The sequence below is a fragment of the Phocoena sinus genome, chromosome 1 (assembly GCF_008692025.1).
Source record: "Phocoena sinus isolate mPhoSin1 chromosome 1, mPhoSin1.pri, whole genome shotgun sequence".
NCBI lineage: Eukaryota > Metazoa > Chordata > Mammalia > Artiodactyla > Phocoenidae > Phocoena > Phocoena sinus.
In genome coordinates this window covers 2,084,503-2,107,815 of record NC_045763.1, presented here as the reverse complement: position 1 = coordinate 2,107,815, position 23,313 = coordinate 2,084,503, and the positions used below count along the sequence as shown (strand labels likewise).

At 65.6% G+C, this 23,313-nt stretch overlaps 1 protein-coding gene across 3 annotated transcripts in view; it reads left to right on the top strand.

Moving 5' to 3' along the window:
• MEGF6 (multiple EGF like domains 6) overlaps positions 1–23,313 on the top strand; it is a 103,599-nt gene that overhangs the window by 46,087 nt on the left and 34,199 nt on the right. For all 3 annotated transcript variants that reach the window (XM_032606435.1, XM_032606426.1, XM_032606444.1), the window contains exon 5: positions 21,503–21,625. In XM_032606435.1, the coding sequence (XP_032462326.1) occupies positions 21,503–21,625 (123 nt within the window). The remainder of the gene's footprint in view (positions 1–21,502; positions 21,626–23,313) is intronic.

The window sequence follows — 23,313 nt, the reverse complement described above, 5'->3', positions numbered from 1 at the left end:
CCTGGCCCTGGGCAGGGTCACCTCCTCCTCAGTCTGGGCTGCCACTGCCTGGGGAGGGGCCACGGGGAGGGCCAGCCCCCTGCCCGCTCTCCCCTCCGGGAGGCCCCGGGTGTGATGTTTGTGCAGTGGCAACTGAGGGCGTCCTGTGGCCGCCTGCCTGCCAGGCCTGGGCTGGGCCCCGGGACCCTGCGGCTAACGGGGCCCAGTTTCCATGCTGAGGCTGGCACGGTCCAGCTGTGAGCAGGTACAGGTGCTGAGCAGCCCCCAGTGCAGAGACACAAGGGGCTTAGCTCAGCCAGGGGGTGGAGGGGGCTGCCAGGGTGCTGAGGCTCGGTACCCAGCATGCAGATACCGGGGGGCGGGGCCGCGCGGGCCAGGCAGACATGGCGCCCCCAGGATGCCGTCCAGACTGCGGGTGGAGGGACACATCAGGTGCTGTTGAGAGCTCCAGGCGCTGCAGCCCACGGTGCCCTGTCAGCCAGCAGGGCCTTTCTGCAGGCGTAGGGGTCCCTGAGGCTCCAGGCCACGGTGGCCCCCTGTCACCGGCATCCATGGGGACAGGGCAGGGCGCGGCGCTGTGAGGCAGCTGTGAGGCTGACCCTGCCCTGGCAGTGGTGCGGGGGCCCTGGGGACCCTGCCGTGTCAGCAGCTGTGGGAGGGCGCCCTCGGCCTGCGGCCCCGCTGCCTGGCCGCCTGCTCTCCCTGCTGCCTGGGGCACAGCCAAAGATCAGGACCGGCCCTGGGGCTTCGGGGGGCTTGCACCTGGCTGCTCCCTTCTGGCGGGGCTGGTGGAGAAACCCTGGGCACCCCGGCTCTGACCCCCGGGCTGGGGTGAGCCCGGTCTCGCCCCGTGTTAACTCTCTAGGAATTCCCAGAAAATTCCCGATGTTAACGTTGCAGGCCCGGGCTGGCGGCGGCATTCCAGCACTGCCTTTCCCGTGGGACCGTGGCCTCCCCTGCAGCCTAAGCCAGGCTCGGGGTCGCCCAGGGACCCTCCCGAGGAAGTGCCAGCAGAGATGAGTGCCGAAGCCGGGGGCGGGGGGCTGCAGCCCCTGTTTGTCTGGGCCGCGAGCCTCCAGGCGAGGGTGGCGCTTCCAGCAGCTGCACCCGGTGAGCTGCACTGGCACCTGGCCATCCGTGGCCTGTGGCTCACTGGGGTCTCCGCTTGGCTCTGGGTCATATTCCCCATGAGACCAGGAGAGCCGCTGCCTTTGGCCTTGGAAGGCTGGGAGGACAGAGCAGAGCCCCTCAGACCTCGTGCAGGCAGCAGTGTGGGTCTGGGGGCGGGCAGAGGTGCCTGGTCCCCTTGTCACCCCACACCCGTGAGGTGTTCTGGGAAACGAGGCACCTGGGTCCTCCAGGCCCCGGCTGGTGGGCTTGGGTGTGTGAGGCCATGATGCCACCAGCCCCAGGCGGGTGTCTGGCACTCCAGCTGGCCACATGCCCCGTCCCAGGGGAAGCACCGTGATCCTGCATCCACAAAGGCTGAGCAGGGGCCGGGGGAGCTGTGTGTTCAGCAAGGTGGCCTCGTGGTTGGGGTCTCCTGCCTGCTCCGCCCCGCACGCCGGAGCCCAGCGCCCTGTCCAGGCCTGTCATGTGCCCCACGATCCCAACAGACCAGAGAGTGGGGGGAGATCTGGGCCCGGCGGTGAGGGGTGGGGCTGTACCAGGTCTGGGGACAGCTGTGAGGGTGACAGTGGGGACTCCTCTGGCCTCAGTGCTGGGGGAGGCCTGGTTTCCCCAGCAAGCCGGCAGCTGGATGGGAACACACGCAGAGGCCAATCTCGGGGGGAACTCGGCTCCTTGGGGAGCAGGGCCCACTCCTGTGCCGAGCTGTCCCCGCGTGGCATTCCTGCCAAACCGCACTGGAATGCCTTAGGCCGGGCTGCTGGTCCCGGGTGCGGGGAGGACCTGGTTGGCAGCACAGACCCCCTGCTGTGGACAGGCCGATGGACAGGTTCCCGCTCTCGTGGGGCCTGTCTGGGGGGTGAGGTTGGCCCGTCTCTGCCGGGCCGTGTCATCCTGTGTCGTGGGAGTCCTGAGCTTCGCCTGGCCCCGCGCCGGGCTCACTCGTGTCTCCCCCCTCGCAGACGCGAACGAGTGTGCCACTGGCAATGGGGGCTGTGAGGGCCAGTGTCGCAACGCCCCGGGTGGCTTCTACTGCCGCTACCCCCCCGGCCACCAGCTGCAGGGAGATGGCAAGACCTGCCAAGGTAGGTCTCTGGCCCGGCCCCCGGCCAGCCCGCTGCCACTGCCTGGCCTTGGTCTCAGCGCCCCTGCCCTGGCCGACCCCTGGGGCCGCCTGCCCGCCACCCCGGGCTGCTCGAGGAGGACCACTCGGGGTGCTGGGTGGTGATGCCCAGCTCCTTGGGGTCCTCCCGCCCGACCTCTCCCCACACCTTTGGGGAGTCCACACGTTGCTCCTGAAACTAGCCTTGGGGGAGTCAGAGAGCCTGATGTGGGTGGAGAGCACCTGGGGGCCGTGCAGGGAGAGAGAGGCTGCTCTGCTCGGGGAAGATGCAGCTGGCGGCAGGTGGTGAGGGGGCGGCCAGCTGACTTCCGTGCGGCTGCAGGACCCCCGTGAGGGACGGAGGGTGGGCTGTGTGGCCAGGCTGCACAGGGCACCGGGGACACCCTGCCCTGCCAAGGGCTGGCTGAGGTCCTCAGCTCTGGGCGTGTACCACCGCTGGCAGGCTGTCAGCAAAATCAAGAACAGACAGAGGAGAATTCCTGGAGAGGAGAGAGGGTAACAGGTTAGCGCTGAGGCCGGGAGGAGGCGGGGGAGGGCGTGCGGGGCTCACACCGCTCCCCCCATCTCCCGCACCCTCCTGCACCTGCGCCGCCCCTGCCTGGCCCCCGACCCCAGGACTGGGTGGGCAGCTTGGCCCTCCTGAGAGCACAGGGGCTGTGAGCCGGGGGGCATCTGCGCTCCCTCCCCAGAACAGCATCAGACAGCTGCGGTCACCTCAGAACACTGTCTCCAGCTTTGCCAGAGGCCAGCTGTGAGCCATTCCTCAGGCTGGGGGCAGCGGCGGGGGCACAGCCACTGGACTGGGGGTCTGGGCGCCGGGGGAGCCTGCCCTGGCCGAGACGGTCTGCGAACAGGGGTGGGGGGGGGGCTCGCTTCGGGCGTGTTTTCGTCAGTGGCGAGGCTGGGGGAGGGGGCGAGCGCAGTGGAGAGGCGGCAGTGACCTGTGGCTCGCAGCCCGGGACCTGGGGACCCTGTGCCTCTGGGGAGGGGGCCGAGCAGGAGCCAGATGACGACGTCACCCACCCTCGTCCTGCTGTTGGCCTCGGTTTCCCCTTCCATGAAACGAGCCCCTGGGAAGTGGATGACAGAACTCACCAAGGCCCACAGCCCCGCCCCAGGGCACACCGAGTGCAGGCGCCGCTGCGGGGAGGAGTAGCCCTCCCCAGACCTGTGTCCGCTCTCCTGTCAGCGCCCCCTAAAGTGGGGGGTGGCTGCACTGGTGTTGGGAAGGAATCGGTGGCCTTGAACTTGCCAGGCCCAGGGCAGGCCCCACATGGGCCTCAGGCCCCCTCACCTGCCCCCAGCCTCCCCGCCTCTGCGAGCCCCAGGGATGCCTGCACACAAGACACGTGCTCCTGCATGGAGGTCTCCCGGCCTTCGACCCACGGGAGGTGCCCGTGGAGGGTCCCGTTCCCCACCCACGTTTGCCACTGGCACGCTGCTGCCCTCGTGGCCTCTCTGAGCCTCTCCTTCTGCATCCGGCGTCCCTGCCGTGAGGCGTCCCTAGCCCAGTGGCCTACAGATCGGGACTGGGTTTCGGGTTTCCCGTTCCCTGCCCCTTCTGGTCCTCAGCCCCAGAACCTGCAGCTGGGCAGCCCAGCCCCTCGTTGGTGCCTGGGAGGCCCCGGGTCTCCCAGGTCCAGGGCTCAGGCCAGGCCCTGGCCGGGGGCGGGGCATGCTGGGGCTGCCCCGGGGCTGGGCGTCTTCTGACTTGTGCTCTGGGCTCCGGGTCCTGACCTGGGGCCCAGCGGCCAGATGCGGTCCTGGAACACATGTCCACAACTTGGCTACAGCGGGGGGTCAGCAGGCCTGGCCCTGACGGCGTTCCTTGGGACGCCTTGGAATCCCTTAATCCAGAGGGTCCCAAGGACAGGCAAGGTGGTTGCCAGCTGGCTGTTGGCCGAAGGCAGGGGTACCAGCGATACGACCAGGGAGGGGGCCAGGCAGGAGGGATGGCCCTCAGACCCTGTGCCCCGCCGCGCCTGCCCTTTCCTCCCTCACAGCCCCTCCCCGGCCCCGGCCCCCCTGGAGCTTGCTGACCCTGGCTCTGCGTGTTTGGGATGGCTGCGGCTCCGAGTCACCGCGTGGCCGGGAGGGCTCTGCTGAGAGCCAAGCGCCTGCTGTTTCCTCTGTCCCCCTGCCAGCCCTGCCGCCCCTGGAATCGCAGCTCCGGCGAGTGAGTGGGGCTCTGGCGGTGGCCGGCTGGCCTAGTGCAAGCAGAGCCGACAGGAAATCAGGATGTTACGGCAGAGGACAGGATGGCTCTGCCGCTCTCACGCGGGGCCGCGCGCCGAGTTGCCGGTGGGGTGAGACCAGAGAACGCTCCAGTGATTACTCGCCGCGATAAGACTCTGAGCGCTGGCACGGGGGCCTGGCCAGAGGGCGCCTTGGCCCCCGACCCGGGGAGAGTCGCCAGGCCGTGTGTCTGTCATGTTCTAGGGGGCCGTGCTGGGCAGGAGCCGTGCTCCCCTCTGCCTGGGGGGCAGGTGCCTCGGGGCGGACACATCACCCAGGTGAGGCCGCATGCCTACTGCTGCTCTCCCAGCCACTCCGCTAGGGCGTGGCCTCTGATAGGTGCCGGCCCTCCCCCTCAGACCCGAGGGCAGGTGGGCTCAGACCTGTGGTTTATGGAGGTGGCGGGCCCTGGGGAGAAATGTGGGCTCCACCATAGAGCTCTCATCCAGGACCACCCAGCTTTCCACGTCAGCTGCTCTGGGAGGTCACGGCAGGGTCCGACTCTGGCGTCAGCGGGGCCCGGGATGAGCCTCAGCTCAGCGCCTTGGGCGGCTCTGAACCTCAGCCTCTTCCTCTGGAAAGTGGTACTTATAATGCCCTTGCCCCTTAGGGCACCTGAGGGGAGCGGGGGAAATGCCTTGAGGCCCACGGCCCAGCGCCCGCGGCAGGCTTCCCACTCCCCAGGCTGGCTTCAGGGGGGCGCCAGGGATGGAGAGAAGAGGGGGCCCAACCTGAGCTGAACCCCTCCCCACCCTGGCCTCGGGCCACGTGCCCTCGTCCCCAGCCTCCCTGCCTTCTCTTGACCAAGGTCTGCAGGGATAAGCCTGGAGATCTGGGGGGACCAGGACCCCCTTCACGCCTGGAGGGCACCGTGGCAGGTCTCCGCCCGCCCCAAGGTCCCCCCAGTTCCCTCTCCTTGCTCCCTCCCCCCACTGCTGGCTAGGTGGATGCTCAGTCCATCTGTGAGGTGGGTCCAGTCCTTCCATCGGGCCGGATGGTGTGGCCTGACGACCACAGTGACATTGGAATGGGGAGGACATTTTTGGTCCCGTTCTGAGGGGGAAATTAATTCTGCCGGTTGGAGAAAATCAGGGCGTCTCTGTGGGGGAGACTCGAGGCTTGGCTTGGAGTGGGGCCTCCTGGGTCCAGGCCTGTGCTGGGGGTGGAATTGTGCCTGAGGCTGTTCCACTCTTCCCACCCTTGTTGCCCGCCCCCCCCACCCCCCCACCCCCTCACCCCACCCCTGCTCCAGGAGAAAAGGAGGGGCCTGGAAAGCGGGGTGGGGGGTTGCTGGGCAGGGAGCAGCCTTTGTCGGGTGGGAGTCCTCAGCCCAACATGAAAACAGCTGGCTCCTGCCTGGGGGCCTGGCTTGTTCCCCCCTGGCTGTGGGGCATCCAGGACAGAGCTGGGGTCGTTAACGGGGGTCTGTGAGAAGCCCGTGGGGGATCGAGGCTTTGAGACAGTGGGGGCGTCCTAGGGGTCCAGCATTGACATCTGCGTGGCCCCGCCGTGGGATTGACCCTTCTCAAGGGTGAAAGGCGCCGCTCTAAGGCCCCCGTGCTCAGGATGGCGTAGGCCGTGCTCCCCATCCTGCCTCACTCGGCCGTTGCCGTGGAACTTGTCCCGTCGGGGTCCAGGTGGGAAACCAGCCGAGCAACGTCCCGACCCGACGAGGGTTCTCTCTCACACCCACCCGGCCGGGCTGCTGTCGTCCCCGAGGGAGAGGCAGGAGCCTGGGAAGTGACGGGCCCTGATCAGGAAGCCCCTGGGGCTCCAGCCCTGGGCTGGGAGGGCCGTGGGCTGACCCGGGCCAGCTGTGTTGTCCTGTGGCCATGGGGGAGGAGGGCAAGGGGAGCTGCTAGGCACCCTCATCCTGGCACCCTGGACGGGTGGGTCCTGTCGGCACTTCCCCCGGCCCTTCGTGATGGGCTTTCTCCGATCCTCCTGCTGTGGAACACTTGGTCCCCACCCCCGACAGCAAGACCCCCTAAATGGGGAGTTTCGGGAGCCTTTAGTGCTAGGAGGACTCTTGCACTTCCCGGGTAACCCAGCTTCCCCAAGTCAGGAGAGCGGGAAGGGTGGCAGGACTCTTGTGTGGAGGTAAAGAAGGCCGCCCGGGCTGCTCCAGCCCACACTCCACGCCAGGCTCCGGCTGCAGCCGCCATGCGTGTGCTGGGCTGCTCAGCGCTCACACTGCCCCATAGCCCCCATTTTATAACGAGGAGCCGGAGGCCCAGAGAGGTGCAGGAGTGCATTCAGGGTCACACAGCTAGGGGGTGGCAGGGGGGAGGGATGAAACCCAGAGCGAGGTCGTGGGCTCCCCCGGCCCCAGGCCCCACCGAGGCCAGCGCTCAGGCCCCGTCTAGGGGTCGCCTGCCAGCATTCGGGGGCTGGAGCGGGCTACTTGCTCAGTCCGTACGGCCAGCACTATAGCAGTGCCGGCACAGAGGGGGCACCAGTAAGTATCTACTGAGCGACCTGCCCTTGCAGATGCAGAGACTGAGGCCGGAGATGTGGCCCGGTGGGCCTGTCGTGCACCTGTGGACTGTGGATCCCAGCGTGAGTGAACTTGGGCCTTCAAAGCCCTGACCTCATTCCTGTGAGGGCTGGAATCGGGGCCTTTCCTGGGCCGGATCCTCTGGCTGGCTGTGCTCCGGACACGAATGAGGAGGCCTGGCCCCGGGCTGTGATCCCTCCAGGCAGGATGGCACCATTTCCGACGAGGTGTCTGTGCCAGAGGCCTCCTCTGTCAGACGTGCTGAGTTCAAAGCTTTTATTTCCCGACTGGCCAGTTCATCCCGCTAGTGAGCAGATTCTGGTAGGTTCGTTTCTGGGGACGGCCAAGGCAGGAAAGACAATAGCCCCCAAAGTCAGCAGTGAGAGCCAGCCAGTGACGGAGAGACAGGAGGCCTGCCCTCCAGGGCCTGCCTGGACCCGGCCCTGGACAGTTTCCCGGGAGGAGACCCCAGGATGTGCAGCCTGCAGGCATCTGAGTGGCTACCGTCTGGACGCCCGTGGGGCCTGCAGGACTGGACTCGGGGGCGGCAAGGCTGGCCTCTCATTCCTGAGCCTTGACCTCGTCCAGGTGTGACCCTCGGAGGCCACAGTCCTCAGACTCGGGGCTCAGTGAGAGGAAGCAGACACGTCCTAATGGTGAATCTCGACACCCCAGGAACCCTGTGGTTGGGGCAGCAGCCGTGGGGAGGACGAGCCCTAGGCAGAGAAGACGGAGGGGACCCAGCAGAGGAGTCAGGCTGGATCTTGCCCCTATCCTGGAGGCCAGGGCTCCTGGGCCAGGGAAACGGAGGCTCCAGGAAGCCACTTTCCTCCTGAATCGCAGGGGTCCCAGCCTTGCTTCCCAGTGGTCCAGGGGCTGCAGCTGAGCGGCGGGGGCCATAAGGGGTGACTCGGAGATCGCCGGAGCCCGTGGCCTCAGGAAGGCAGCCGCTTCCGCTGTCTGTGTGGCTCCCGAGAGTAGAAGCAGCCCCTCCTTGGCTGGGCTGGAAAGGGGCTCGCAGGCTGGCGGGGTGGGTTGGGCCCCTCGCCGCCCGCCCTGCCTCTCCGCCTGGCAGGTGGGAGAGTTCTCTCTATCACCCCTGGTCCCCGCAGGCCTCTTCCATCCTAACTGGATCCTCCTGTTGCCTGTGTCTCTGGCGGCCTCTTATCTCTGTCCCTCCCAATGGTAATGAGGCTGCACCTTCCCCGCCGTGCCCAGTATCTTCTCCAGCCTCCCACCCCCCCATCCTCTCATCCCCTCGCGGCTTCCGACCCCGATGGGTGGCTGGGCTCCCGACCCCACGGAGCCCTCAGCCAACCCCCCAGATCCCATGGTCGAATCCCATCGCGCCCCGTTCCCTGGGGTCCGGCCAGAGCAGCTCTTGGGTGGGGTGGGAGCCGCACCAGAATGCAGAGGGGAGAGTTTTCCTTCTGCCTGGAGAGGAAACAGTTGAAAAGATCCCGCGAGATGCCTGTAAGATGAGACCTGTGTAAAGGCCTTGGGGGAGGCGGGGGAGCTCAGGGCGGGGACTGGAGGTCCTGTGGCTTAGAAACTGTTCCTGCACTTTACGTGCACGGTGGCCACGTTGGAGCTCCGTCTGTGTGGCAGGTGGGCTTGAGGACTTACGGGCGCCATCAGGGCCTCAGAGGCAGGAGAGGCCACAAGAGCCCTGCCAGCTGCAGCCTGGGCACCTTGGGAGGCGGCGTGAGTGCTGTCTGGCCCCGGGTACCCAGCCGGACCTGGCTGCCGCCTCCGTGACCCCAGTGCTCTGTGAACAGGTCTGGCCTCTGGGTGAGAAGAGGGCAGCAGCAGGAGTGGCCGAGGGGGCCCAGCAGGCTCGTGGGTGGCTGGAAGTGGGCCGTCCATATGCTGCTTTGTTCGGGCCGGCTGGGCGTCTGCTGTGGGCCGGGCCCAGGCACACGGCTTTGGCCAAACTCCTCGCCGGGCACTTACTCCTCTTGGGCCTCTCCTGCCTCTGCACCAGCAACCCTGCACCTGCCCCCCAAATCCTCCAAGTCCGTCTTCACAACACGCCCCACCCCCACCTGTCCAAAGGCCGGCTCAGGCTCACCTCCTCCAGGAAGCCTCCCCATCACTCTGCCTTCACCATCTCCCCTCCACTGAGTACAGCACAAGCTCCGGGCTGTTCGTGTGCCCCTTCTGCGCTCACTGCTCCCAGGAAGCTCGGATGTCCCCAGGGAGAGCCAGGCCTCGGGGGCCGTGCCCGTGGCGGGGGTGTGTCAGCATTCCAGGGCTCAGGCACCCCCCGGGGCTGGACCCGGCCTCACCCTGGTCTTCACACGGCCCAGGGGAGTGAGCGGAGGCCGCAGAGAGGGGCTTGTCACGCGCGCACACACGTGCACACGTGTGCAGGGGCCTCCGGTGCGGTTCCGTATCCTCCCCGGGGGCAGCCCAGGCCTTGGGTTCCCTGGTGCAGGGCGGGGTCTGGACGCCCCCCAGCCCTCTGGTCTCTGGAGGAGAGCGTGTGTGACGGCTGCTCCATCCTGGGCTCTCGGGAGGCCCGTGTGTGTGAGAGGAGGGGGCCTGGCCCCGGCCCGGGGCAGCTGCAGGCAGGAATGGCAGCTGGGCTCTTGGAAACAACCGTAGTTTTCATTTTCCTTCCCTCGGCTCAGGTGAGGGCCAAGGCGGGTAATGGGTTCGCTCTGAGGCTGATGCTGGGATGGCTGGAGACCAGGCCTGGCCTCTGCTCCTGAAATAGCGCTGCGGCGGCGGCCCTGGGGCAGGGTGGGAGGGACATTGGGGGGCGGTTTTCCTGGGCCTGCGTCGGGGCAGGGTGGACCCCAGGCTGAAAACTGACCTCCTGGTCTGGGCTGGGCTCTGGACGTCCAGGGTGGAAGCAGCCAGGAGGGACGTTTGTCCCCAGGGGGCGGGGCAGGAGATGGCGAGGAGGGCTTTTGGGCTGAGAGGCGGATTGAAGAGAAGCCTGAAAGAGAGGCCTCCTTCCAGCACCTTCCTGGCCCTGCAGCTGGGGCCTGGTGGGGGCCGTCTGACCGCCGGTGGGTCCTGCTCACGGCCCCCGTGCCCCTAGCAGCCACCTGCTGGCTCCCATGCTGCTTTCTCGGCTGTCAGGGCCCTCGAACCAGCCTCTGCCCCCCAGCCCCGAAGCAGTCACGTGACACCCGACTTCAGGTGGAGGCCGAGCCCAGGCCTGCGTCTCCCCCGCCCGTCCGCCAGCTCGGACGACCTCCTTCCGGGTCCACCTGTCCACGTGTGAGCGGGCCCAGTCCGGCCCCAGCCCCGGGAAGTGCCTGGCACAGAGGCTACTGCGGGTGGTCAGCAGGTGGCCAGCAACTGCTACCCCACCCGGCGTCCGTTGTGCCCGTAGACCGTCACCCTCGACACCAGGGCATGGGGGGTCGTGGTGGTGACCTCTGGGGACTTCTCTGAGAGTCACTCCTCTCTCTCTCGCACTCCCGCCTGCCTTCAGAAGCCTTAGTTCCTCCTGAGAAGCTAGGACCCGGGAGTGCCCTGTCCCCCAGCCACACAGGAAGGGCCAGGGCTCCCCCCTTGGGCTGGGCAGGGCGCCCAGGCTTGGTCTCCTCCTGTCCCGCTGGAGGGCCTCCTTGTCTCACGCCTTGACCCCTAGGAACCTGGGGTGAGACATGAGGCAGCCCCCTGGCCCCTGCAGGCATCTCAAGCTCCCAGGCCCAGCCAAGCTCCCCCAGCGCCCGCCCTGCATCCAGAGGCCGAGGCAGCCTGCACGGGCACCACCTCCCTCTCAGCAGGTTGGCAGCATGCGGTCAGGTTCCCTAACCGTGTGGCAGGGTGAGGCGGGGCCTCGAGAGGCCTCATGGAGGGCTTCACGGAGGAAGTGTCCGTGAGCACCAAGGGACAGATATACCACACGGAAGGGGGAGGGGAGGAAGCTTGGTCTCATCCTGCTTCCCGCCAGCCCCAGGAGCACGGCAGTTCTGCCCCTAAAGCCCCAGGGTCACGGGCCTCGGGAGCCGTGGCATTGTAGGGGGGGGCAGCAGGGGGCCCTCGCCCCAGCCAGGGCCCTGGCGAAGGAGCTCGGTGGCCACCCAGCTTGGAGAGGAAAGCTGGAGCCGGCCCGGCGGGTGGAGGGTCAGCTCCTTCTGCTGACACACAGACATTCCACCGGGCAGAGACACCCAGCCCGAGTCTCCGCATCGGGAAAGCATTTCCCAAACAGCTTCCAGACCACAGCCGCGGGCCTGGATGTGCTCGGTGGCACCAAGGAGGCTCTGTCTGAGCTGCTGGTGGCATTCTGCGCTTGGTGGCCTGCTGCCATCACGGCTGTGCCAGAGTCCCCACGCCCAGCCTAGTGGGGATGGAGGCCCAAAGCCATCTCCCCCCAACCCCCGGTCCTTAAGGGAGGTACCGCCCAAGCTCATCCATATCACGAGCTGTCTCGGGCTCTGGAGACCTGAACGTAGCTCTCAGCTGGGTGGGGAGACATCACTGTTTCTCAGGACCATGTCCTGCCCAGAGTGGGCACACAGGTCCTCGCGGAATGAAGGGAGTGAGTGAGTGAGTGAAGGCTGAAGTGTGAAGGAGGGATGGGCCGGCAGCGGGGGGAGAACAGAGGCGGCAGAGGCTGGCTCTGGGAGTGAGCGGGCGGGGGAGCTTTGCAGAGAAGGGCACCTCTGAGTTGGCCCTTGACAGATGCATAGGAGCTCACCGTTTGCAGGCGGGAGGAAGGGTGGGCATCTCAGCTGCTGTGGAAGCTGGGGCTCTGGGTGGGCCAGGCCACCCAGAGACGGGTGGAAGAGCCAGGATCTGGAGCCAGTACCCCCTAGAAATGCTTTGCCCAGGGTCCAGCTCTGATGCTGGGAGCCCTGTGGTGGCCTGGCCTGGAGGAGACCAGCACTGGGTTCTGGCCGGCAGTCCGGGGCCCCTGTGGCGAGGGGCAGTGGAAGAGCAGGAGAAACCCCGTGGCGGCCCGATGACTTAGGTGCACCTCCAACTGCTCGGCCTCTGCCCCCCGCCGCTCAGAACCCACTGGCTGCCTCCCAACAGAGAGCCACTGGGCACCTTCTGAGGTCATGCCTCCAGGAGCCTGGAGGAGGGTGCACAACGCGGACAGGATTTAGGTCAGACCTGGCCCCGTCGGTGGCCCCCTGTCCTGCGTGACCTTGGGCAGGTCATTTCTCCTCTGGAAAAGGGCTGTACGAGAACGTCCGGGCCCCCGTGTGCCAAGGGCAGGGCCCAGGGATGCCAGAGGAGGACGCCTGGCTGGTGGGTTCCCTTCTGGGCAGAAAGAGGGTTTAATTACAGGCGTGTCTGGGAGGGACACAAAGGAGAGGTGGGCGGGCCGTGCCCGCGGGAGAGGTGGAAGGAGGCGGGAGGGCCAGCGGCAGCCCCCTGCTGGCCGGTCGGTGCCTGAGGAAGGGTGCTGAGGGCACGCCCCGGGCCTCGCGTAGCTCTTGACGGCTTCCAGGGCAGAAAAGTCAGTGTTTTCTTTACCCAGATTTGAGGTGGAGAAGCATCTGAGAAGCCTCCCTGTGCTTCAGGAGCTGCCCCTGGACACTCAACTGGCTTTTTTCCTGGCCGATTTCCTCCTTCTGGCCCCTGTGGACACACGGCAGGGAACATACCTGGCCCCGTTTTTCCTCCCTATGCCATGTGTACTGCACAGCTGCAGGCCCACGGGCCCCTGAGCTGCTCTCCTCCGGCCCCCTGCCCACTGTCAGATGAGGATACTGAGATCAGTGGGGGCCTGGGACTTGTCTGTGTCATCCAGCTCTTCGGTGGGCTGGGACCCACGTCTGCTGCCCCCAGACCGCTCTGCTCTTCTCCAGCCCGTGCCCCCTTGCCGTGTGCTGGAGACGGGGTCTGAAGCAGCCCATCCCTGCCCCAGGAAGGCTGAGGCAGTGCATGACCCCCCTTCCTCCCCCCCCCCCCAGCTCAGGCCAGGGTGTGAGTTGGAGTCCAGGTGGGTATAATAGGGTGGTCGCATCCCCGGGCTGGGACGAGAGGCCAGAGGAGTGATCCCCGGCCGGCATGTGGGTGCTAGGGTTGGGGAGGGTCGAGGGGTACCAGGATGGCGGCTCTTGAGGGATAGGGACAGTCCTTGGGTCCCTTGACCCTTCCCAGGCCAGCCTGGCTGCATCCGCCACGGAGCAGGGTTCCGGTGCACTGGCCCTGCGACACTCTGCTCTGGACATTGCCATGGGTCCCGCTGCTCGGCCTGGGGGTGTCTGCCTGGGCGTAGGGCCTGGCAGGGGGTTGGGCATGCAGACCTGGCTGCCGACTCTTAGTGACTCCCTGTGAAGCGCTTTCCTCACTGTCTCCCAGTCCCCATATAAGGCAGGTCTGTGCTGACCACGCTGCGTTACCGACTTAGGCACAGAGAGGTTCCTGGCTCCGTCGAGGCCACACAGCACTGCCCCTTACTAGCAGAGCTGGGGCTGGGCAAGGGGTTGACCTGCCTTGTCCCATAGAAAGAAAAGTGGAGCTACACACGAGAGCCATAAAAACGATTAGGGAGCTAGTTCATCTTTTCATATTCATACCAAGAAAGCGGTGTTTTACTCTCAGCCCACGCCTCAAGGGGCCACTTCTGGGAGACTGTCCCCCAGGGCGGTGCTGACGTGGGAGTCCAGGCCCTGTTGTCCGTTGGTGAGGGTGATCTCTGAGTCAGTGTTTCCCTCTGGTGTCCCTCTGCACTTCCCTGAGGGGCAGGGCTTGTGGCCACGCCCCCTGCCCCCTGCAGCCTGGCTGGGGGCTGCACAGGCCTGTCTCTGTCAGCATCCTTGGCAAGTGACTGAGATACACATCGCAGCATAAACGGTGCTGGCCTGCGTGGGGGACACAGCTCAAACGGCCACCCAGCAGTGTGTCCATCAGGGGGACTTATGGAGGCTCCCCTGGGTGACAGTCTGGGGCCCACGGGCTGCGGTGCTGCCCAGAGGGAGGGCAGGAGAGAAGCTCACCCAGGAGGCCTGGGCAGGCGGGCAGGCCCATTTCTGCACTGCCGGGCATCTGGTGGGTGGGGGATGAGCTGCTTCTGGGCTGCAGACAGGACCCGACAAGGAGACATGGTGCCTCTCTCCCGTGAGCTCCAGGTCGCCGCCGTGAACCCTGCCCACAGGTGGGCTGTGCAGAATGATAGCTAACCCTGTCTGGGGAGACGGAGGGCTGGGTTAGGCGGGGTGCCATGGGGGAGCCATCGGGGGTCAGCACAGGGCTGGCCGAGAAGAGGAGCTGGGGGCCAAGCTCCCGTCAGGCCCGAATGCACAGGGCACTTGGATGCACAGCCGCTGTGACCCCACCAAACTTGGGCAGGGCTGCTTCAGACACATCTGGGACCTCAGGCCGTGCCCCTGAGCGAAGAGGGGTCCAGGGCTCTGGTGCAGCCTGACACCTGGGGCTCAGGCCCTGCCCTATCTGCCGTAGGGGTGCAGTGGCCCCCTTGCCCAGGCTCCCTCTGGTACCGGCCCTGGTCCAGTGAAGGGCATGGCAGTACCGGGTGCTGGACACTGGGCTTGGGGGCTGCAGGAGTCTACACCCCCAGGGTTTCCACTACGGTTGTGTGGCCTCAGTGCCTCCGCGCCCCACTCTCCCCAAACTTTGCGAGCTCAACCCCATCAAGCTGCCTCCGCAGGGCCCCGGGCCTCGCCAGGTGGCCTCCATATGTGCTTTTGGGTTCTTTCACGTGTTGTTGCAGGGACCGGGTCCGTGCGAGCGCCTGTGTGCACGTATGTGTCTGTGCAGGCTTCTGTGTGTCTTGTGTGCATGTTGCACACATGGGTCTGCCAGTGCACGTGTCCGCGTGTCCACGTGGGGCTGCGTGCGCTTGTGGATGGGTCAGGGTGTGTGTCCGGGTGCGTGAGAGAGCGCGTAGGAATGCGCGGGGCGGGTGGGCGGTGCGCTGGGGGACCGGCGAGGCCCGTGGGGCGGGAGCGGAGCGGGGCGGGGCCTGGCGGCAGCGGGGATTTGGCCTTTACCTGCGAGGGGCGGGGGGCGGAGGGAAAGCCGGGAACAGAAAGGCGAGGGGCGGTGGGCGCCGGCCCACAGCGGCTCCAGCGGCACCAGAGGCGCCCGCGGAGCGGCGCGGGGAGCGGAGAGCAGGGGGCGCGTGCCGTCCGGCGCCGCGAGGGAGCGGACTGGCCATGGAGGCGCCCCGGGGCCGCGGCGGGTTGGCGGCGCTCTGGTGCCTCGGGCTGCTGGGGGGCCTGGCGCGCGTCGCGGGCACGCACTACCGCTACCTGTGGAGGGGCTGCTACCCGTGCCACCTGGGCCAGGCCGGCTACCCCGTGAGCGCAGCTGACCGGAGGCCAGGTGGGCGCGGCGGGCTCTGCGCGGGCGGACGGGACCCGCTCTGATCCGAGGGCACTGCTTTTGTTTCCTCTTTAAAGTTTGCGCCCCGGGGCGGCTGACAGCGCGGCTGGAGGGAATGGGGCTGGGACAGGGCCCCCTGTGTCCTGAGTCTTCCGACATTCCTGTCCCCTCTCTGGCCTGGCTGCGGGGGCAGCTGACAGCAGATGGGTCTCTTGACCAGAGGGAGGAGAAACATCTCCCTGCCGTTGCTGGTGGGCACAGGGGCTGCACTCCCCCACGGCGCTGGCAGCGCTGGGGGTTAAGCAGGAGAGTAGGGTAGGCTCAAGAGAGAGGCCCTTGGGTTTCCCTTTCCAGGGTGCTCAGAGCCTAGGCCCCTTGGGAGAGTGTGTGTGGGTGTGGCAGGTGACGTCCTGTCACCTCACCCCAAGGCTTGGGAGCATGGTCAGCCCAGTGGGCTGCAGGGTCAGCTGGGAGCATGCAGGGTCAGCAGCCCACAGGAAGCGGCTGCACCCCTGTCCTGGTCCATCCTGCCTCTCCCTGCAGTTCAGATCTGGTACCCATGCTGGGCCAGCCTCCTGCAGGAGCTCCTGGGAGTGTCCATGGGGTCCATGGAGTTTGCAGTCTGGCAACCTCAGATGCGAGGTGGGGTGTGGTGTGCATTACTTGAGATGCTCTGGAGGACACCCAGCTTGGGGCAAGGCTGCGTCTCCCCGTGCAGCCTGAGGCCTGGCCACCACACCTGCCCCCTGCACCGGGGCTCTGAATCCTCAGGACTGTACCTGGGCCACGGCCATCTGGCCAGCAGGACCAGGCAGGTCCAGAGCGGGGCTCTTTTAAAGAAAAGCGGGGCCAGGATTGGGCTCCCCTCCAGGCCCTCACTGGCCCCTGAGTGTGGCTCTGTACGGGGCATCTGGTCTCCTTGGAGATGTCAGCCCCGCTCAGCTGTCCTCTGGGCCGGTCTGTGCCGCTCTCTGCCAGAGGACACACAGGTCACTGAGCTGAGGGTAGCAGTGAGACCCCAGGGGCTGTCCTGCTGAACCCCGGCCTGGCTGTTCCTTAAAATAGCCCTGCTGGTGGCCTGCCTGCTCCCACCGGCCAGAGCGCTGTAGCCCAGAGGTAGTCTCAAGGCTTCAGAGCCCTGGGCTCTCAGACAGTGCCCCGGTGCCCGTGGGAGCTGCACGGGGCGGAGTGTCTTTACCCCAGGCTGGGTGTCGGCCCCTGACTCTCTGGAGACAGCCTCCAAGCTCCCTTTCAGCTGGGGGTGCCCGCACCACCTTGGGGACCAGCCCCCCTCCGTCCTGTCCGGGAGAGTCGGCTGTGTGCCCTGTGGCATGGAGAACGGCACAGACTGGCCCAGAGGATGGCTGAGCAGGGCCGATGACTCCAAGGAGACCAGATGACCGTACGTTTTCTGCTGTAGTTTCAGAGTCCAAGGGGCCAATACTCGGCCGGGGTCTCAGGGCAGCGGTCCCACTGCTGGGGTCACCAGGTAGAGGCAGCGCGGCATGGTGGTGAGGGCAGGCCTGCATCACGGGACCCAGGGAACTGCCGCCAGCCCCTCAGGGAGCACAGTGGCCCTCACTGCGGGTGTCAGGAGGCCAGGCTGGGCAGAGCAGACTTTTGGGAACCTGGATTTCCAGCTTGGGTGGTCTGAGCCTCCGTGACTCTGGAGAGGCTGCTGGGATAGTTATTCACTCTGTGTTCATTTCCCATGGCTGCTGGGACACATTACCCCAACCTGGTGGCTTAAAATCACCCAGGTCTGGTACATTACAGTTCTGGAGGTCAGAAGTCTGAAAAGGGTGAACGTGAAGGTGCTGGCAGAGCTGGGCCCTCCTGGAGGCTCCGGGGAGCATCTGTTCCCTGCCTCTTCCAGCTTCTAGAGGTGCCTGCATCCCTGGCTGTGGCCTCGCCCTCCATCTTTTTCGTGGCTTTAGATACTTTTATTTATTACCGAAGTATAGTTGATTTACGATGTTTCAGGTGTACAGCAAAGTGATTCAGTTATACATGTATATATGTATTATTTTTCAGATTCTTTTCCATTATAGGTTATTACGAGATAGTGAATATAGTTCCCTGTGCTATACAGTAGGTCCTTGTTGTTTACCTATTTTCTGTATGGGAGCGTGTATCTGCTAATCCCAAACTCCTAATTTATCCCCCCACCCCTGCCCCTTTGGTAACCATAAGTTTGTTTTCTGTGTCTGTGAGTCTGTTTCTGTTTTGTAACAGAACATATAAGTTCTGTTACATAGAAGTGACATATAAGTGACATCATATGGCATTTGTCTTTCTCTGACTTACTTCACTTAGTATAATAATTTCTAGGTCCATCCATGTTGCTGTAAATGGCGTTATTTTATTTTTTTTATGGCTGAGTGGTATTCCATTGCATTGGGTCCTCCTTCTTTCTTGTCTCTTATTTGTAAGGCCTGTGTGATGACGGTGGACGCACCTGGATACTCCATGATAATCTCCCATCTCACCTGCAAAGCCCCTTTTGTTGTGTAAGGTTCCGGGGATTAGCATGTGGGCCTCTTTGAGGGGCCATTATCCAGCTGCCCACACCCTCAAAGAGCTGAGCCTGTGCTCCTCGGGTCACAGCGTGACCACAGTCACGGTCACGGGGTCAGCGGCTATGGGTCATCGGAGGTGGCTGAGAACAGCTCTGTTCTGCCACCACGTGGCCCGCCTTGGGAGTGGGGCCGGCAGGCTTTCGGTAACTCCGTCCTGCCTTGCTTTCTGAGTGTAAGTCATTTCTATGAAGGGGCCTCGATCTCAGAGCTGGAGGGACCCCAGCAGGAGTGCGTCTGCCCAAATGCCCTGCCCGCCCATGAGCAGGGAGGTGGAGGGGGAGGCCTCAGATCCTTCAGCCTTGAGCTGCCCCGCTGGGTCCAGATATTCAGATGGGCTGACAGCAAACCGTGGACAGGGGGAGCCCTGGCTGGGCCTCGTGGCCTCCCGCCTTGCTGCTGGCCACGGTCCCTGTCACTGTCGGTGCACCTTTGGGGGAGGGGAGGGCTCCTGGGGGGCCGAGGGGCTGGCCCGTGTGATTTACGCAGAGCCTGGGAGCACCTCTCGGATCTAAATGTCCCGTCCTCGCAGCAGGAGGACGGTAAGAGCGTGGTCACGTGGGTGGGATTGTGGAGAGGGCCCAGCGGTCAGGGCTGTTGCTGGAGGGGCCCTAACGATGGCGGCCTGCCCCTGCCCAACCCCCCACCTTCTTTCCCAGAGTGTCCATCAGTTTGGTGTCTTTGTGGCCCACAGGCTGCCGGGCTCCCCATGTGTCCTGCTCAAGGACACAGCCCCTGGGGCGGGCTCGCCCCCCGGCCAGGTGCCCGAGGGCTTGGGGGTGCAGTGCCTCTGCGGTCAGCTGCTCTCTGAGGCCAGTGTCTGGGGTGACCAGTGAGAGCCAGTTTGAAAGCCAGCATCCCTGCTGGTGTGCCTTCTCCGCGCCTGCCTCTGGGGCCACGTCTGGGAACGACGGTCCCTCTGTCCTTGTCTTGTGGCTTTACCTGCCTGCCCGGCGAGGCCACTCGAGACACACCGCGACTCAGTCCGTCCACCCACCCCCTCGGACAGCACACGTGGCGCCTCTTCCCCTGAGCCTCGCTAAGCCCGTACTGTATGCCCAGTGCTGTGCTCCGTGCGGTCACTTTACTTTTCAAGGACCCTTGAAGGGGTCGCAGATAGAGGGATCTGAGCTCAGAGGGGATGGGGTCTCCTTTCTGAGCCCCCTCGGATGGCCCGTCCTGCCGTGCCCAGCAGGTGTGGGTCTTCTTACTGTCCTCCACATCACCCAGCTGACTCTCCCACAGGAGGGCCCTGGGTCCTGAGGCCTCTCCCCATGCCCTGGGTCCCTTTGTTCCCCAAGACTCTTTGGGGCTCTGTTGAGGGCCGTTAACCCTTTGCCTTCAACCTTCCCCCTGCCAATCATCCTGGTGTCGTTCCGAGGAAGCCCCCTCAGGTCACCGTGGTTCCAAGGAGGGGTTCTCTTGGTCTCATCTCCTCTCTGAGGCAGCCTCGGGGCTTGGGGGGCACTCTGGGGGGTCTCCCCAGGGTGGATGTGGCTTGTGCATGGAGCAGAGGCCCTGGCCTCCTGGGTTCGCCTTGGGTCATTCCTGGAGAGCCAGGCACATGCTGAGGGTGTGGACTGGAGTCAGGATTTCTGTCCGTGGGAAGCACAGCCTGGCAGGCAGGCTCTGGCGCCCCTCCAGGAGGAGCCTGGCCGCCGTGCCGCCTTCGCTACCCTTCAAAGGTGTGCTCGGATGGCTGGGACTTTAGGACGGGAGCCTCAAAGGCGGGCGGTTTCGTGGGGATGGCGGGTGAGAGCTGGACAGTGGAGTTGCAGCAAATAGCGTGGACCCTCGGGATTATTAAGCAGAATTAGAGGAACCTCAGCTCCGCACAGCCCCTGGGAACAAGCCAGGTTTCCACACAGCTGCAGACCTGCCCCTGAAGTCACTAAACTTTCTCCTAGCGGAGCCATGCAGAGTGGAATCTTCCACCCGCACTTTGAGCTGACTGTGGCCTCCCCTGCGAGGCTCGGCCAGCAGTCAGGGCCTCTGTTGCCAGGGCAGAGGTGCCCCAGATGCTTGTCTCTTAGACGCTAGGGAGCGGAGCATGTCTGTGTGTCTGTCTCCCCTTTTCCTGGTCTGGGAAGCTGACTGCCCTGTTGGTGACGCTGGCGTCTGAGGGGTGTGGACCGGCTGAGGACCAGGTGTGGGCTCGTGTCCCCATGCCCAGGGCCGCTCGGTTCTGTGCTGCCTGAGTAGCGGCCTCTTCCCTCCGTCTCTCTGTGTCTCCCGGGCAGTTGGGTCCCTCCTGACGTCAACCTCGCACACAGGTATCTGAGGCAGCCTGTTGCCTCCTGCCTTCCTGCCTGGCCTCCCCGGAGGTCCAGGGTGGTGGACGTGGGCCTGGAGGGAGGGGCAGCCTGAAGGGTCTTGGCATCTCTGCGTTCCTGCCGAGGTGACCCAGGCCAGGCCATAGGGCCCGGTGCTTTGGGGTGCAGCCCATGGGCCTCCACTCCTGGGAGGGTCTTTCTCACCCTCCAGCTTCCAGCTCAGCTAGTGGGGTGGCCCCCGGGCCTCTGGGCCAGCCCTGTCTGCTTCCGGTTAGCGCTTTCCTATGGCCCGAGGCACAGTGCCGCCAGAAGGGGCAGTCGAGCACAGGCCTGCTGCGCTGTGGTGGGTGGTTTCAGGCGTGAGGGGTCTTGGAAGGGGAGTGCCCGGGACCTCCGCTCGGTCCTGCCCTGGGGATGTCCGCTGTGCTGGCCTCCTGAGTCGCTGGCACAGGGACCCCAGGCTGACCACCTGCACTGGTTTCCTGGAGCTGCTGAAACAGATATCACAGACCAGGTGGCTTTAGCAACAGACATTTATCTCTCATGCTCCGGAAGCTGGAAGTCAGAGGCCAAAGTGTCGGCGGGGCCATGCTCCCTCGGAAACCCGGGGGAGGGTCCCTCCTGCCTCGTCCAGCTCCTGGGGGCTCCTGGCTTCCTAGGCTGTGGCCGCCTCCCTCCAATCTCTGTCTCCCTGTGTGTCTCCAGGACCCCTGTGTGTCCCCGAATGGGGGGGCCACCCTTCTCCGGTATGGCCTTATCTCAGTCCTTAACTAATTACGTCTCAGAGACCCTGCTTGCAGATAGGGTCACACCCTGAGGCTGTGGATGGACATGAATTTGGGGGACACTGTTCAACACAGAGCATACCCCCCATCCTGCCCTCACTCAGGCTCCCCCACCCCGAGGCCTGGGCAGGGGCATCTCCCGAGTTACCAGTTTCTTCTTCTGGGCTTGTGGGCCCCCCGAGGAGCAGCTAGCCCTGCCCTGAGAACATTTCTGGATTTGGAGTTTGGAAAAGAGCACGTGCTCTGGGTTCAGTCTTCAAAGGCGCTAGGACCTGCGCCCTCCCACCTGAGCTTGTCCCCCGAGATCTGGCCGACCCCTGCTGCTCCCCAGAGCCGGCCCCAGAGGTGGTGGCTCTTCCTCCCAGGGGCCGTCAGACGTCGGAGACAGGCCTGCCTTGTCTCCACTCTGCTCCGGCACGCCGGTGAGGGGCTCGGCACTGTTGCAGGCAGCGTGGCCTGAGAAGGAGGGTCCCAGGTCTGGGCCCCAACACCTGGGCAGGGGCAGTGTCCTGAGAGAGGGGGGCCAGGCTGGGCTCCCCGGGGCTAGTGCAGAGCGGGGGGGAGGGGGGCGGCCTGGGTGGGTTCTGGCTGTTGACCCCCGGCCCCGTGTCCCCATGCAGACGTGGACGAGTGCCAGGTGCACAACGGTGGCTGCCAGCACAGGTGTGTGAACACGCCAGGCTCCTACCTCTGTGAGTGCAAGCCCGGCTTCCGGCTCCACGCGGATGGCAGGACCTGCCTGGGTAAGCACCCCTGTAGCCTCCTGGGCCCGGCGCCACCTCCCTGCCGGGGCTCCTGGCCTCAGCCATCCCCTGGCCCTTCTGGGGGTCTGGGAGGGGCCCGGGGCCCCTGCACTCCTGGGCTGAGAGGCCTGATGGGGCCCCGTGGGGCCTGTCTGCTCAGAGCAGCCACTGTTACAGTTGCCTCAGTCCTGCTGAGCGTGGGATGCCGAGGGCCCCTTGCCACCCATCGTGGGCCCTGGCCAGCACCACTCACGCCAGGTTGCCGGGGCCCAGGCGGTGAAAGGGTGTGTTCTGGGCCTGGTGCTCTCCATGGAGGCTGGACCCTGGGACCCTGAGCCCTGTGACCTGGGCTGCACCCTCTCTGTAGCCACAGCTGAATCTGGCCACTTCCCCGGGGGCCTTCTGTGACGGGCAGGAGCCCCTGGGCCACCATCCTCTCCAGGGCCCTATGCAGCAGGAGCTGTGGTCGTCCGTCGGCGGGGACACAGGTCCGGCCGTGCTGCCCCAAACTGGGGAGACTGGGTGCCTGCTGGGTGGTGGGGAAGGCCCGGCCTGGGGCGGGGGCAGCAAGGGGCTGCTCTTGGCCTGCAGAGTTGGACTTCCCAGGCCCAGGTCCCCCACCCCAATCTTGGGGAGCCTGGGGGTGGGGCTGAGGCTGGGGGGCAAGGGGTAACCGAGAAGCGGGGTGTTAGCCCTCAGCTCCTCTGTGGGGCCTTTTTGCCGTGCAGGACGCACTCGATGGGGGCCCCTGCCGGCACGGGAGGCTCCAGGGAGAGAAGGGGAACGCTGGCGCCCACTGGATGGAGGGTGGAGGGTGGAGGCCGGGCATCTGGCTGTGGGCCGTCCCCCGCCCCTCTCCTGGCTGCTCTGGACACAGGTCCCGTGGGCACAGGGCTCACCCTCCCTGCCTGCCGCTCTGTCTGGGAGGCCATGTGGGGGCCATTCTCTGGGGGCTGGGCCAGTGGTCACCCTCACGGGCCAGCTCTCTCCCCGGCTACGGGGGGCTGCCCCTTCTTTCCACCCTGCAGGCCCTGAGCGGGCCCGGGCGGGCTCTGAGCAGCATCCCTCCTGCAGGCCCTGCTGCTATGTGGCAGGGCGGCTCGCCAGCCCTGGGGGGCCCTCCCCGGCACAGGCGCTCTCATATGTCTGGGCCGCCGCTCAGGGAGCGAGGCAGCTGCCCCGTAAAGTTTCTCTGGGCTGGAAAGTGGAAACAGATGCAGGAATGTTGTGATATTCTTCAGGACAGATACAGCAGGGTGCAGCCCCAGTTGCTGGTCCCCCAGGTCCCCAAGTGTCCTTCATTCTCCCTTCCTCTGGGGCAGGTTCTCCTTGGAGAAGGGCGTCCCTGGAGGCTGATCCAGGGTGGGCTGGGTGGTACCCACTGCCCCCTCCCCTGCTGGCTCCTTGGTGAGGGGCCTGGGCTGAGACACCTTCCTGTCTCCCTAGACCCCCCTAGTTCTCCCGAGGGTGGCCTTCACTGAGCTCCCAGAACGGGTACACAGCACGCACAGGGGAGGGTGCCCTTCAGGGCTTTGGGAGGGATTATGGTGGCCTCTAAGAGTGGCGTTGAGCTGCTGGCTTCCGGAAGCCCAGGAGGGGTGCTCCCCAGCCTTGCCCCTGGCCCCCAACCCAGCCCACCCCTTCGCTACGCTGGAGCCCCTCCCTGGAGCCTTTCCTGGGAGATGCCT